General features: G+C 41.4%; 1 protein-coding gene across 1 annotated transcript in view; it reads left to right on the forward strand.

The window, feature by feature from the left end:
* LOC306770982 (sodium channel protein type 3 subunit alpha-like) overlaps positions 1-15,156 on the forward strand; it is a gene marked incomplete at both ends in the record, with an annotated part of 254,781 nt that overhangs the window by 24,161 nt on the left and 215,464 nt on the right. Inside the window, 2 exons of the mRNA XM_079260002.1 lie at positions 3,139-3,230; positions 5,249-5,491. Of these exons, the coding sequence (XP_079116128.1) occupies positions 3,139-3,230; positions 5,249-5,491 (335 nt within the window). The remainder of the gene's footprint in view (positions 1-3,138; positions 3,231-5,248; positions 5,492-15,156) is intronic.

Raw genomic sequence — 15,156 nt, forward strand, 5'->3', positions numbered from 1 at the left:
ACTATTTATTCAGTTTGTTTTATTGTTTTAATTCCGTATTTCTTGTGTGACCTGTTGTTTTATTGTATTATTTATTCTTATTTGAACTGTTTTATTCTGTTTTTATTTTGGCTGATTGTGTACAGTACTTTGTTTCAACTCTGGTTGTTTTAAAGGGCTAGAAATAAAGTTGAGTTGAGTTTCCTGTCAGTTTTCCCTGGCGTTACTGGTCCAATCCACTGGTGGATGTAAACGGCCTGTTCTGGCCGCCACGCTCCCCCGCCTCTCCTGTAATTCAATCATTCTGCCAGGCAAAGCTGCTGAAATATGAGCCATAAGGGAGCGCCGTTAGCGGTACAGGATCCGATGACTTGATCTTAACTGGAGGCCCAAAATGGCCGCCATCGCCTGGCGCCTTTCGGACTCTCACGTCTTCGTCTGATTGAATCTGAATTGGATGTTCACAGCATGGTACATCGCCCGTCCCGTTATCTCATTTAACCTTCATCTGCACTTCATTATTGTTACCCATGATGTGTTGTTTGATTTAAATCAGGGACAGAAACAAACTAAGAGATGGATGTTTCCATACATCCTGCATGGAGAACAGACGACATATTTTACGTCTATTTTATGACATAATATACTAATTAAAACTCCATAACGTCCTCGCTGTGTTAGTATTAGACACAATGTGTCAGGCAGGATGTGAAAATTCGTGTAAATGATCACATCAGTCATTAAGATGGTCTTGAACGTATTTCTGATCTTTCTTTTTTTGCTTACAAAGCCTGAGGACAGAGCAGTTCGAGTGGTGGTTGTTCAGTGATTCCTTCATTTAAAATCTATTTGAGATTTTTAAATGTCCCTCATATGTTTGCTGAAGGTCTCCCTGGAGTGTTTGTTGCTGTGTAGCACATTTACAAGACATTCAACATCATGATATTAACTTTCTTAAGATAATCAATGATAAAGACTAAATTCTGCTCTCCTGAATCTTTAAGTTTTTACTTCTCATCTTTTTCTCCCCCTCCGTTGTGTAATTTGACTCCCTGATTATGTCAGAGTGACCAGTAGTGCCATGAATCCCCAAAAGAACCCCCAATTAAGGAGAAAAGGCTGGGACAACATAAAAACAAAATGAATTTCAAAACTCATTGACCAGTATATCGGATGCTGAAGTCATTTCATGGAAAATATTGAATTTGGTTTAAAGAGTTTCAACAGGGGCAAGAAAATGATCATACTGGGAAAAAGTCAGAAAAAGGAGCATTTGGCAACTAGTTGTGTTAATCGGTCAGTAACATGAGTTGGTATAAAAACAGCATTTCGGACAGAGGTTCACCAATCTGAGACAAACTTTGTAAAAAAAAATAAAATAAAAAATAAATTAAGGAAACATCTACATCCTGCAAAATATCATCAAAAGATTGAAGGAATCAGGAGGAATCTGCGCATGGGACAAGGCTGAAGGTCAAACCTGGACCCTGGTGATCTCAGGCAGCACTGCATTAAAGCAGACATGATGCTTTACTGGGGCGGTAGCTCTGGAGGAAGAGCAGCTGCCTACCTACCACAAGGCTGAACCCATGTTGCCACCATAATGTGTTTATTGGGGTAATAGTTCTTTATGAGTGTGCGTGTGACTGGGTGATAGTGACATGTAGTGTTAAAAAGCCCTTTGAGTTGTTAATATGACTGGAAAAGTCCTTTATAAGTCCAATTCATTTACTGGAAATCATCTAAAATGAGCAAAGATTTTCCATCCATCCATCCATCCATCCATTCATCTTCTACTGCTTATCCGGGGTCGGGTCGCGGGGGCAGCAGTCTAAGCAGGGAAGCCCAGACTTCCCTCTCCCCAGCCACATTTGCCAACTCTGCGGGGGGGATCCCGAGGCGTTCCCAGGCCAGCCGAGAGATATAATACCTCCAGCGTGTCCTGGGTCTTCCCCGGGGTCTCCTCCCAGAGGGACGTGCCTGGAACACCTCACCAGGGAGGTCCAGGAGGCATCCTGACCAGATGCCCGATGCACCTCAACTGGTTCCTCTCAATGCGGAGGAGCAGCGGCTCTACTCTGTTCTCCTCCCGGATGACCGAGCTCATCACCCTATCTCTAAGGGAGAGCCCGGCCACCCTGCAGAGGAAACTCATTTCAGCCGCCTGTATACGAAATATTTTCCATGAAATGGTAAAAAATCTCATGTTCGACATCTGATCTACTGGAATAAAATATCGATCGATGAGGTTGGAAATCATTGCTCTCTGTTTAGTGTCCCAGGTCTTCTGGGGGCGGGGTCGTACCTACAACGTGGTGCACTAGTTGGTGCTCTAACAAATCAGGATTGTACTTTTAAACTATCGCAGGATTTTCAGACCTTGTTATCTTTGTCTCCTTCTGTCGTTTGTTGACAACCACCACACTGCCCCCTACAGGCTGTTAACAGAGTTTATCAAAGTAGGGAACCTGCAGGCGCTGAGAACGTTTAGAGTGCTGAGAGCCCTGAAAACTATCTCGGTCATCCCAGGTAAGGCCTCATCACCACCACGGGGCCACAAGGCACGGTTGAAAAGATTTATTTTTTTGTAAAAAAAAAAAAAAAGCTCGTAAATTCGTTGTGAACGTCCTCTTCTGTTGGTCCCTTGTCCGCCATGTCTTGCAAAACCAGCCCCAATTCCCATTCAGCCCAGTCTGAGATCACAGGTGCAATCACCTGCTATGAGTAACCACCGAAGGAAAAGTCAGATATGTCCAAACCGAGCATGTGATGGTTACTGGAGAATCAAAGGCAAAAACATACCAGTCTATTTGGTGCCTTCTGTTACCTTTCAAACCTCTTGTTTACCCATCAACAAACAAAAAGTATGTCATGCTAATTAAATAACGTAGCTAAGTTAGAAAAAGATGTGTCAAATTTTGCCTATTTTCTCCAGTTTATCCATTTACCTGCACAGCTCTGAATATCTGATTTAGCCTTTTTGTTAGCGGAGCTTGAACCTCCAGTGTTAGCGCCCGACCTGGCCTGTCTCTGTACCTCTCTCTGTCTTTCGCTGGTTCTCCTTCTTTCTATCCCTCTGTGTTGGCTTGTTGTTCAATGTGGTCATACCCTTCTGTGTGTGTTTTTGTTCTTGTGCTTTTGTCTCCCGGCTTGTTGCAGATATGTCACTGAGTTTGTGGACCTGGGTAATGTGTCAGCCTTAAGGACGTTCAGGGTGCTGCGAGCGCTCAAAACCATCTCTGTTATCCCAGGTGAGAAAGCAGGGGGAGGGAATGTCCAAAGCCCGCCTCCTGGCCTGAGTCTGCTGGAAACACTAAGTGGCTGTGTTTGAAACTCTCATCCTGCATACTACCCACTGAACATGATCCTATCTGCTTTATAACCATCGCAACAGGAAAGTAGACAGTGGTGGTATGCAGAAAGAAGCACTGAAGTCTTCCTGGTCATTGGTTGGTTGTGAGTGGACAACAGAGGTTTAGCAAACTGAGACTATGTAAAACTACTGCTTTAACAATGATGTGAAAAAACAATCATCTAAGATTCAGCAGCATCCTACTGACTTAAATACCTTCTAATCCTCAGATTAAATTTCATTTTAAGCACAATTGACACACTGGAATCGAGCCTGTGGACTTTTTAGAGTCACTTACTTGTTGTCCTCATATAGATCATTACATGCATTCATTTTCCAAACCGCTTAATCCAATTCAGGGTCGCAGGGGAGCTGGAGCCTATCCCAGCTGACTTTGGGCAAAAGGCAGGGTACACCCTGGACAGCTCGCCAGTCCATCGCAGGGCTAGAACATTACATGATTTACATAATTACGAGAATAAAACAATTTTTTTTTTTTTATTAGTCAATCCAGAAAGGTACAGAAAATAATTCTTTGTTTAGAGCAGTGGCTCCCAACTTATTATACCTGAAGTCCCTCTTTGTGGATTTACCAAAAAGCTGTAGACCTCCCCTCTCCCCCAGCCCCGTGTAAGCGTGGCATTAATAAAATCTGGGAGCAGTTAATGCTGTAATAAAGCTAATTATGACATTATTTACTTAGATTTAAAGCGTTCATTTACTAAAAATAGAAAATTTTCTGAATGTACGAGTAAAATATTCAGTGTTTTCTGAAATAGCTCGACTTCACACAGTGTAAGCACAATCTATTTTTGTGTGTTTGTGATGAGACAACATCTGATTTGCATCTTCATGACTCGTCAGTCTCTTAGTACGTTCCATGTAAAGCCTATGTGTGTTGCATTTAGATGCACAAAGCCAAAATCTGATAAATATACGATTTTTTTCTTCTAAATGGACTCAAATTGTTGCAATACCCCTTTATACATACTAAATGTTTATCCTGATTTAGTTATTATTATCTGAAATTACAGCTGCTTATCATAAATCCAGCTGCAAACTCTTATTTGAATAATATCTGCAGGCAAAATACAGTAGTTCATTTTAATATTCAGCAGTCAGAATATAGAAATTATGAGTGAAAAATCATTCATAAATTTGTGCCACAAAGTAAGATGAAAGAAAATAATATTTATACAAATGTGCTTCCTCTGTTTGTCCCCACTGTGCATGTTAGCATGAAGCGCTAACAGCAAACCGTTACCGTGGTAAAAACGTTGCGTTATAACACTGTTTAATACATGTTATAACTACAGTGCAGTCAGTCGTGACTTTACACACACGTCTTCATTTCTCCAGTTTATTTGTGATAAATCAACTCAAACAGAAAAAGTGCTTTCAAGTGATCAAGAGCTTAAAAAAAAGAAACTTTTTCTCATATTTGGTCAAATTCAGGCAATCACTGGCTTGTCTGCACCCTTTGTGTTCTGAGTGTTTTTGTTCCTGCTGTTTTTACCGTGTGTTCACGTGTGTGTGTGTTGGTGTCTGGATGTTAGATTAATGGTGGGGTGTGTTTTCATAACTTTTTGGCGATTACTGGGATTTTTTTAATCATTTAACATATAAATGAAGTGAAAACGTCTTTTTTTCAGTTTAAAATATATTCCTTCATGTGCGTAAAGATGGCAGCCCTTTAGTTTCCTATCTGCAGTCTTAACTACAATCTCACAACTCTTTAATACACTTTGTGTACTTTAGTTCTCGTAATATTTTGGGATTTGGCACATTGGTCAGAGGCTGCATGAAAATGAGCCTAACCAGCCGCCATCTTTACCGTACCTGCTGGGATGAGGGTTAGATGAAGATTTTTCCACGTGTTAATCGTGTGTGCATCCCCACGTCGCCGGCGTCCTTCAGGCCTGAAGACAATCGTGGGTGCTCTGATCCAGTCAGTGAAGAAGCTCGCTGACGTGATGATCCTCACGGTCTTCTGCCTGAGTGTCTTCGCGCTCATCGGCCTGCAGCTCTTCATGGGAAACCTGCGGCAGAAATGTGTCCGGAGCACCGTGCACTGCATCAACGGCAGCCTGCCGTCCAACGCCACCTTCTACTGCAACAACAAGACCTGGACCTCCATTAAAGACTTCATAGAGCATGAAGGTGAGGCTTTTTCCTTTTTTCTCTTGGTTTAAAGCAGGAAGGTCGGATTTTGAAAGTATTACAGATGTAATGAGACACTTTTACAGCAGAATTTTACCTTTAATTCCTAAATTCCTTTCATTCATAAGCCCATACCTTACAATCAGAACAAAGAGGTGGACAGGGCTGCCTTAGTAAGAAGCATTTGCCCACCAGAAGGTCTCCTCTCCATTTACACATTTTTTCTAGTTTCACAGCTTAACTTTTGAGCCCGACCGCCGTCATTTCCGCATACGAGGTTGCAGAAAGTTCAGCAGGTGCTTTTAGTGTGGTTAGACTGCTTGATGTACTGAATGAGTTCACAACAGGCTTTTAGTTAAACAGATATTGATCTATAAATTCATGCTGGCGGTTAATAAACATGCTAATGGATTCATAAGCCGTGCACACATTTGTGCACACATTTGTGCACAAATGAAATATCTGGAGTTTATGTTGTAATTGTGCTGGACTTACAAACCACACAGAACAAAGATGTTTGTTGATTTTCATGTTTCTGTATCACAGTGGCTCTGCTTTAAATCCCTCACACTGCAAAGTTTCACACACACACACACACACACACACACACACACACACACACACACACACACACACACACACACACACAGATAATTAAAAAAAAAAAAAGTACCTGTGTCAGGTATTGATTTTTACTTAACCAAAGCCATATCATGTCTTTAAAGGTGGAGTATGTAAGATTTTCAATATTTTCAAAATAAATTAACTAAAAAAATAACTACAATCTTAATTAGATAGTTTTTTTTTTTAAACATGTAGGTTCATAAATGTTTGCCTACCAGTAAAAAAAAGTACTTTTTGTCATTTGTCATTAATAAAACTTGTAATTTAATAACGCATCAAATATGGACAGACTGGAAACTACATGCTCAAAAAACTATCTAATTATGATTGTAGTTATTTTATTAGTTAATTTATTTTGAAAATTTTGAAGATCTTACATACTCCACCTTTAAGTCATTAGCTGTCAAAATTGACGTAATTTCGATTTCGAAAGTTTCAGACACTTTCAGACCTTGTCGGCACGTAGCAGAAATCTCACAAAAAGAAGATATTTTTCTTCGATTTGACCTGTCATCCACATGAAAACGCAGATTTACGCATCAAAAGCGTTCTTTTAAACACCTCCGACCGAAGTAAAGATCTGCGAATTCTCCGTTTGCACGTCTGCATGTGGACATATATAACTGGGGTTTTAGGTTTTGAAACGTCACCGTCTGTGACAAAAACTACCATGAAGTTACATGTGTGACCTTTGTTTACAACAACTTGGACATCCTGAAAACTGTGTTAATGTTATCTGTTGTCCAGGCGCTCTGTGTGTGTTTTTACACTGCTGTCAGTCCTGCTCCACATAAACGACCAACGGCGAAGAACGAGATTAAGGACAATAATTTCCACATCCCGTTGGAGGCATGTTTTGTTTTGTGGAAGTGATGTCGTGGGATGGAAGGTTATTTTGATTGGATGAGGAGCGCTACTGCCATCTAAAGGTTCGATACGCTTATGAATGTGCTTAACGACGCCGTTATGCGGACAGGTGTGGATGGATTTGTTTTTGAAAAACAAGGTTTTATGGACTTTTTTTTACTGGCTGGAGGATAGAAGATATTCTGTTTTACATGAGGAAATGGTCTTAAAGACATGAAAAGATGTCAGAAGACGTCTTTTGCCATATTTAGTTCGGCTGGGCAGTTGGTTGGTGGTTAACAGGTGGTTTTTGTGTCTGTGGATGAGTTGGGTGCACACTTGGGTTGCACATCCAATATGTTGTGAAAAAGCTGTGATTGTGCACCCGAGGGATGCCCCAATGTAGTCACCCGGCCAAACCAGCTCTTCATATCTGCAGCCGCCGAACACAATACTCCGTGCGTCCTGACAGATGAGCCAAAATGCCGCATGGGGCTTTCTGCTTTATCAATGGCTGGCAGCCAGTGAGCCAGTATTGATAGATTTCACACCCTCCAGCTGCCAGTTACTTGCCACCACTCCCCCCCCCCCCCCCCCCCCCCCCCCCCCCCCCCCATTTCCATCATAAACCAAGGTTTGAGTTCCTGCTTGTCTTGCATCATCATGGAAATGGTTTGCAGTGTAAGCAAACTGCTCAGTCTCAGATAGGTGCTGCCTTTTCACCGGGACAACCCTCTACAGGTCAGGGTTCAGGAGATGCATCTGAGCTGATGAGAAGCATTAAAACACACTGCCTTTTTGTTTTTAAGACGTACATAAACATTGAAGACATCTATAAAATGGGAAAAAAGTTAAATTTTTCAGTAAGTAGTATGGATGCCACCAGGAAAGACCGTGCAAGTCCAGTAACCGGCTCATTAGGAAGTGTAGCTGGCATATGGTGAAAAATAAACAACGTAGCCTCTTCACTGATTTCTGTCCCGGGACATGGATTTCTTTCTCTTCTGTGCACATGTACATGAAAATAATTGCAGGCATACAGTCTGAAGACTATAAAACTGTCTCAAACATAAAATATTAACCAGCAGAAAAGCTTTATCTTTTGTAAACATTGAGGATTTTTCAAGGAATTAAACACACAACTGTCAGCCATAACTCTAGTAGTCATCTGCTGCCTTGTGCCTGTGTCTTAGGCCTCTGTTTGAAAAGCACATACCCATAATTAAACAAGTGTTTCTTTGCAACCTAAAGGTCTATTTGAACACTTCAGGAGTCATTGTACAGGAAGCACTTGTGAGATTTTTTTAAGAAAGGTAAAAACCAGTATGGGTGTTACTGGTGGGGAGTAAATGAAGATGGTCCATAACACAAATTAAAAAAGCACTTTAAAGAACATCTTCAATTCTAAACACATGTAGAAGCGTTTTTATTGTAACAAGTCTCATAATGAACATTTCCAATCCAAAAACGGCTCATATTTCACAATAAAGCGTGCTACCCCCGCCCCCACGTGGCTTTTCTTGTCGCTCTCCCTACATAAAGCACCCATGGCAGCGGACCGCAAGTGATGTATGAGGAGGCGAATGTTACTTACTCTCTTCAGGAAAACAATGAAGTCGCACCAGCAGGAAACGACAGATCCTGAAAATGAAACCAGACATGGGTTTAATACTAAAAGCACACAGTTGTTAGAAGTTATAAGGTAGTAGCTAAAAGTAAGAAAAACAGGCCATACAGAGGCCGTTTAACCCTTCGATGCATCGTGTCCACTACTGTGGACGCCTATTTAAGACTGTTTTCTGGTATATTCATAAGTGAGGATGATATATTTGCAATTTTGCCACTTCAGTAAACATTAATGTCACCCAACACACTGGAGCTCATTGAAGAATAAACACATATAATATAAAATTTCATATAATCATGTGCATGTAATTACCAAGTCCATTTATATAGAAAATTTCTATTATATAAACATGTCAATATATTAATTTATAAATATTTCTCTAAAATAGATAAAATAAATAGACTAAATAAAAACTCAGAATAAAATAAAGACAAAGAAAAGTTTCTCTGTACATGTATATGGAAGCTAAAAATTGCATGTGAAAAAATATGGCATTGTTTTTGGTAATTCATGCATCAGAGGGTTAAATATCCAAAGACACGATATTGAAACGTGCGATCAGGAAAATTCTCACAGGCCTGGAAACACGAACTGGTGAGGAAGTTTTGTAAAGTAGTACCGAAACATGTCCACAAATACACAAAACTTAAAACAACATAAAATAACGTAAAAGCAAGATTACAAAGAAGTGTTTTTAACTGCTTTTTTAAAAGAGACCACTGAGTCTGCCGATCTCAGGCTGAGAGGAAGAGGAGTTCCACAGGGAGCCGATGCTGCTAAGTCTCTGTTATCTTTAGTTTCCAACCATGTTTGTGTAACAGCCAGCAGACTCTGGTCAGCAGATCTCAGAGACCTGCTGTGAACATGTGACTGTAAAAGGTCCCTGATATAACCAGGTTCTTGGTTGTGTTAGGCTCTAGAAGTAGGGGTAGGTAATCTTGCTCAGAGACATTTTTTTTTTTTACTCTGGGTGAAGTGGTTCCTCATCCTGATAGTAGTTTATACATTTTGTCATCATGAACAATAAGAAATATAGTTCGACCCCTCAGTTTACTGTAAATCTGTAAAAACTCTGACCAATCCAAACGTTTGGACCGAATTGAAGTTGTTTATTTCTTATATTTGGTAAGCTTCTTCTCCCGGCTCCCCTCCTCCCCCTCCAGCAGCGCATACCTGATAGCCACACCCTGCATATAAACAGCGTGTTAGGATGAAAATACAAAGTAGTGAAGAAGAAACTCAGAAGGCAAACATGGCTGAGAAAATGCAGGAAGGATTTCCCGACCCGGTTCGGTTTGTTTGCCTCCTCCTGCTAAACAGCCGAGAAAGAGAAAATTGTTGGTGGAAAAACCTGCGAATAAAAAATCCTCGGATCACGCATTAAAACCAGAGGGGAGGAGCCAAGACAGGGTCCCACTTTTACATCTTGCTAGCTCCCCAACATTACCTACCCCAGATTTAAAAGTAGTAGAAATGCAACACATGGTCCTGACGTGAGAGAAACGTCTAATTAGAGCTGGATGTCGCGAAGATAATCAATCCACACGAATGAGAAGATTTTTCTGTCATGGCAGCAGGTTGCAGTACGCAAACATGCATGAGCGCTTTATACACTCGGAGCAGGTTCAGGATGATGCAGTCGCAGCAGAACTGGACCTGCTTCCAGGATGTTCTGCAGTCGTGTGTCATGCTGCAGTCATCGCTGCTGCTTCCTAAATGGACTGGACATTGTCATGTTGGCACTGTGGACACAACTGACGTCAGTAATTCTCGCAGACACGCACATACACGCTCTGTTAGAGGCAGTTCAGCTGGGCAGTTTAACAGGAGTACAGTACATACATGACATGACACACACACACACACACACACACACACACACACACACACACACACACACACACAGATGCAGAGGTCCTGCTAGGTCGCTCAGAATACACATCCATCATGTCAGCTGCATGAACCACCGCATACAAGATGAGTTATGTGTACCCTGTAATACACACACACACACACACACACACACAAAGACACACACACACACACACACAGGTGAAGGTCAAGATCAGGGTTAAGGGAACACTTAATGTTGTCAGATGAAATTTAAGCTGCAATTCCCCAAAATACTGAACATGTTTATTTTCCAGATCAGTTTGAACATTGGTCTCCAAAGAGCGCAGACCTCCAACAAGCAGCTCATTCCCACCCATCCTGAAATTCCCAGTCGATGTTCTGGTCCTGCACTCATTTTATATGGGTACACTAGTCGACTGATGATCAATACTTGCCATTAGCATTTAAAATAACAATAATATGAATGATATTATGGACATTGTCAGTGTATTACATAGACTGTACGTAAAAGATGGATGGAGCCTCCGTTACGTCACCCCTAGGTATCAGGAGAGCTAAACTGAAGCTCATTGGGCGGTTCCTACCATCGCCGTCTCGTCAGCATCATGCTTGCAGTCACGCTCTGAAAATACAAAAGTGGTCAAAGATGTAGAGCTGAGAGGGTGGCTGTGAGCGTGAAGGTGGAGGATTGACATGTAGTGAACTCTGACCTGCCTGTAGCCAAGAACTAACCATGCTAACAGCAGCTAACCATGCTAATGAAGGTGGGCGGACTAAGCTAAATCATGCTATTAACCAGCCGAAAACTTGTGGTTGTTCTACACTCTGCGTTCTTGCAACCGGATATTGGGTATGTGTCATTCAAATGGACACATTCATAAATACCCAAAAGTTTGAGATGAAATAGGTTATAAATGGATCAATAGTAAAAAAAAAAAGAAAAAAAAAATCAATCCCCTCAGCTGTCAATCAAAAGGACACACCCCGACATATGCCAAATTTCGAGATTCAATTACTTTTGAACGGGCAAGTTTGAATAAAATTCACTATTTAACCTATTTAACCTATTTTGACCTATTTAACCTAAAATGGATTTTTGAATTAGGCTGTAAACATGTTTATTTCTGCTGTTAAGTTGGTCTTTTTTAACATGTGAGTCTATGGGATTTGCTCTGTTTTGCAGCCCCTAGTGGATGAAGGTGGAACTGCAGTTTTTGGCACATTTTTTTCCACTTCTGCATAGGCTTCCTTTTTATCTGCCAGAGGTTGCCGCTTGGTATATACGTGTATAACTCCACAGTAAATGGTCAGAAGTTTACAACAGGTTTTTACAAGATCCAACAAGATTCTGGATGCTACCAACCAGAACAGAAACAAGATTCTGGATGCTACCAACCAGAACAGAAACAAGATTCTGGATGCTACCAACCAGCACAGAAACAAGATTCTGGATGCTACCAACCAGAACAGAAACAAGATTCTGGATGCTACCAACCAGCACAGAAACAAGATTCTGGATGCTACCAACCAGAACAGAAACAAGATTCTGGATGCTACCAACCGGAACAGAAACAAGATTCTGGATGCTACCAACCGGAACAGAAACAAGATTCTGGATGCTACCAACCAGAACAGAAACAAGATTCTGGATGCTACCAACCGGAACAGAAATAAGATTCTGGATGCTACCAACCAGAACAGAAACAAGATTCTGGTTGCTACCAACCAGAACAGAAACAAGATTCTGGTTGCTTCCAACCAGAACAGAAACAAGATTCTGGATGCTACCACCAGAACAGAAACAAGATTCTGGATGCTACCAACCAGAACAGAAACAAGATTCTGGTTGCTTCCAACCAGAACAGAAACAAGATTCTGGAAACTACCAACCAGAACAGAAACAAGATTCTGGATGCTACCAACCGGAACAGAAATAAGATTCTGGATGCTACCAACCAGAACAGAAACAAGATTCTGGATGCTACCAATCAGCACAGAAACAAGATTCTGGATGCTACCAACCAGAACAGAAACAAGATTCTGGATGCTACCAACCAGAACAGGAGCAACTCTTCATCACTGCAAGAGAACAAACATGCAACAAACAGCACAATATAGCCAAGAGACTGTGGATTCATTATCAATGTATCTGGAATCTAATAGTGGATTTACATAAAGATAACGTAGGACAAGAACATACGTGTCAAATCCAGTCCTCGAGGGGCTGTAGCCTGCAGGTTTTTGTGGTCTCAACACTCCAACACAACTGACCAAAATGAATGAATAGGTTGACACAAAGCTGTTGGGTCCATTTGATTTGAATCAGGTGTATTGCTGCAGGGAAATAATAAAAAGCTGTCAGATACTGGCCCTCGAGGACTGGAGTTTGACACCCCTGGACATGAACATCGGCTGGAAATCAGCGTATGGGATTGTGCGCTCAGTGCTTTTCTAGTTTTTATTATATGTCTCACTCGCCATAAAATTAGATTCACCAAAACATTATATTCTATACGTGAGGTATAACCTACTTCTCCCATATTTACATATAATTTGTTTGCTTTGTGAGCATAATGACTTTGCACAGTTCATGTTTTTTCCATCCAGATCACTCCTAAAATTGAACGTAATCTAAAGTGGATTAAGACCCATCATCAGAAATTAAAATAAGAAATCCAACCATCTGCCTAACAAACAGACAGATAAAAACACAACACGCTTGTCATTATTCTTCCTCTCTTATCTCATGTGTGTCTCGTGTGTTTTCATTGCTCATCACTAACCCATCAATATTAATGAATGGCTATGTCACTGTGCACACACCTGCGGTAAAATAGCAAATAATCATCAAGTCGGTTCATAAATTCTGCTCAGTGCGGCTTGTTTAAAAAGATGCGTCACTGATGATAAAAACACAGCTGGTTCCTGTATTTAAAACTAAAGTTGGGCTAATCTGTAAAAACCAAACAAAGGAACGAACAGTAAATATTCCCCCAGACACACCTGCCGTGCATCACTTCACATCTCTTTGTCCGTTTGACTCCTACTGTCTGACTTATAAAAAATGAAGCTATCACTGTGCAGCTGTAGGAGCGAAATCTGTGATTTATATCTTCGTCCTGGCCTTGAGTAGTTTCAATAAAGCCAAACTACAGAAATATTACACAGTCAGGTTATGTGAATTAACTTCTGTCCTCCTGAAGAGCACAAGCTGGGAGGAAAGATTAGAATAACTTCTTTTTTATTGGTCGGGGCGTCTGCTAAAAGGAGAATCTGCTCCAGATAACGTCAAGTTTGAGTTTACAGTAAAGAGGTTTGTCTGGACATGCAGCCATTGCTAATGTACCATCTATTTATTCATTTCCAGTTCGCTTTGCCATCCATCACATCAAACAAATGACCCCAGCAGGCTCTCGTATCGACCTCTAAAAGCTGCTGTGAAACCTGAGAGCCGCGGCCTTAAAGCTCAGTCCGTTGGGCTGATCTGAAAACAGCGCTCAGTTGGGGGATCAATGGCACATGTTCTCCATGCTGAACGATTCCCATCAAGCTGGGTTCGTTCTGTGTGGTCACCGCTGACTACAGCAGCAATTATCCCTGCAGCTTCCGGTTGGAGGGTTTGATCCTCGACCCTCATCAGGACAAAACGGACCAGCAGCTCTTTAATACAAGATGTAGAAATTGATTGTTCTTCATGATCAAGCAGGCTGAACGCACACAAGAATTTAGGCGTCATGGGAAAACTGGTGTCAGTGTCTTGGAAAAGACACATTTGTAAAGTACCCTAAACATCGAGAGGGTCCATTTACATCTACTTGCTCTCACCAAGTAGTTTTAGAAGCCCTGGAAACATAATGTCTTCAAGGCACACCACAGAACTTTTGCCATATTTCCGTCACGCGCCCCCTACTGGCGGCTAATTCAGCATCCATCTTTCATCCTGCCTGACCTGTTAGCTCTCTCCAGCCAGCAGAAGACGACCTTACGTTGGCTCTTGTTTGTTTTTTTTTAATCTTCTTGTGCTTCCTTGCTGAATCAGCGACGCTGCGTGGTCAAAGCAGTCAGTGTGTTTTCTAGTGTGAAGTGAAACTCTGCTGCAATGCTGCTAGCGTCCCGGATGTAAAAGTTGGATGGTGTTGGTTTCTCAGCTTCAGGACGCTGCTGGGCAGCAGCGGCTCCACAAATACACATGATAGATGTCACTGTGTCATGGAACAAGCCCAGAACATGCAGGTTAAAGGTCAGAAAGTTACGTAATTCGTCTTTAATGTTTGCCTTAAACAGGACATTTTCCTAAACCAGACATAGCCGTTTGTTAAGCCTAAACTTCGCCTAAACTTAAACACTAAACCTAAAGGGGTTTAGTGTTTAATCAAACCTAACAAGGACCGATGTCCTCTTGATTAAGTTGCTGAAATGATTGATACTTTAGGGTTTAACTTACGCCTCAGCTCACGTTATATTTAACCTATTTTCTCTCCTAACGAACGCAGATGTAAACGTGTTTTTACTCCTCATGCTTGTGCTCGCCAAAGGCTCGTCTTTCTGGAGTCACGTTCACTGAATCAATGTTGTTCAGGGGGGGGGAGGTGGAAGTTCTCTGGTGTAAACAGATGTTTTGTTAATTCGCGTTCTTCCAACTACAGTTTAAAGACGAGTTTCAGGTCAGAGAAGCCCAGCTTTATCTCCAGCAGCTGCACAAGCACAAAGGTTG

Source organism: Telmatherina bonti, assembly GCF_933228915.1.
Source record: "Telmatherina bonti genome assembly, chromosome: 20".
In the NCBI taxonomy this organism is placed as follows: domain Eukaryota; kingdom Metazoa; phylum Chordata; class Actinopteri; order Atheriniformes; family Telmatherinidae; genus Telmatherina; species Telmatherina bonti.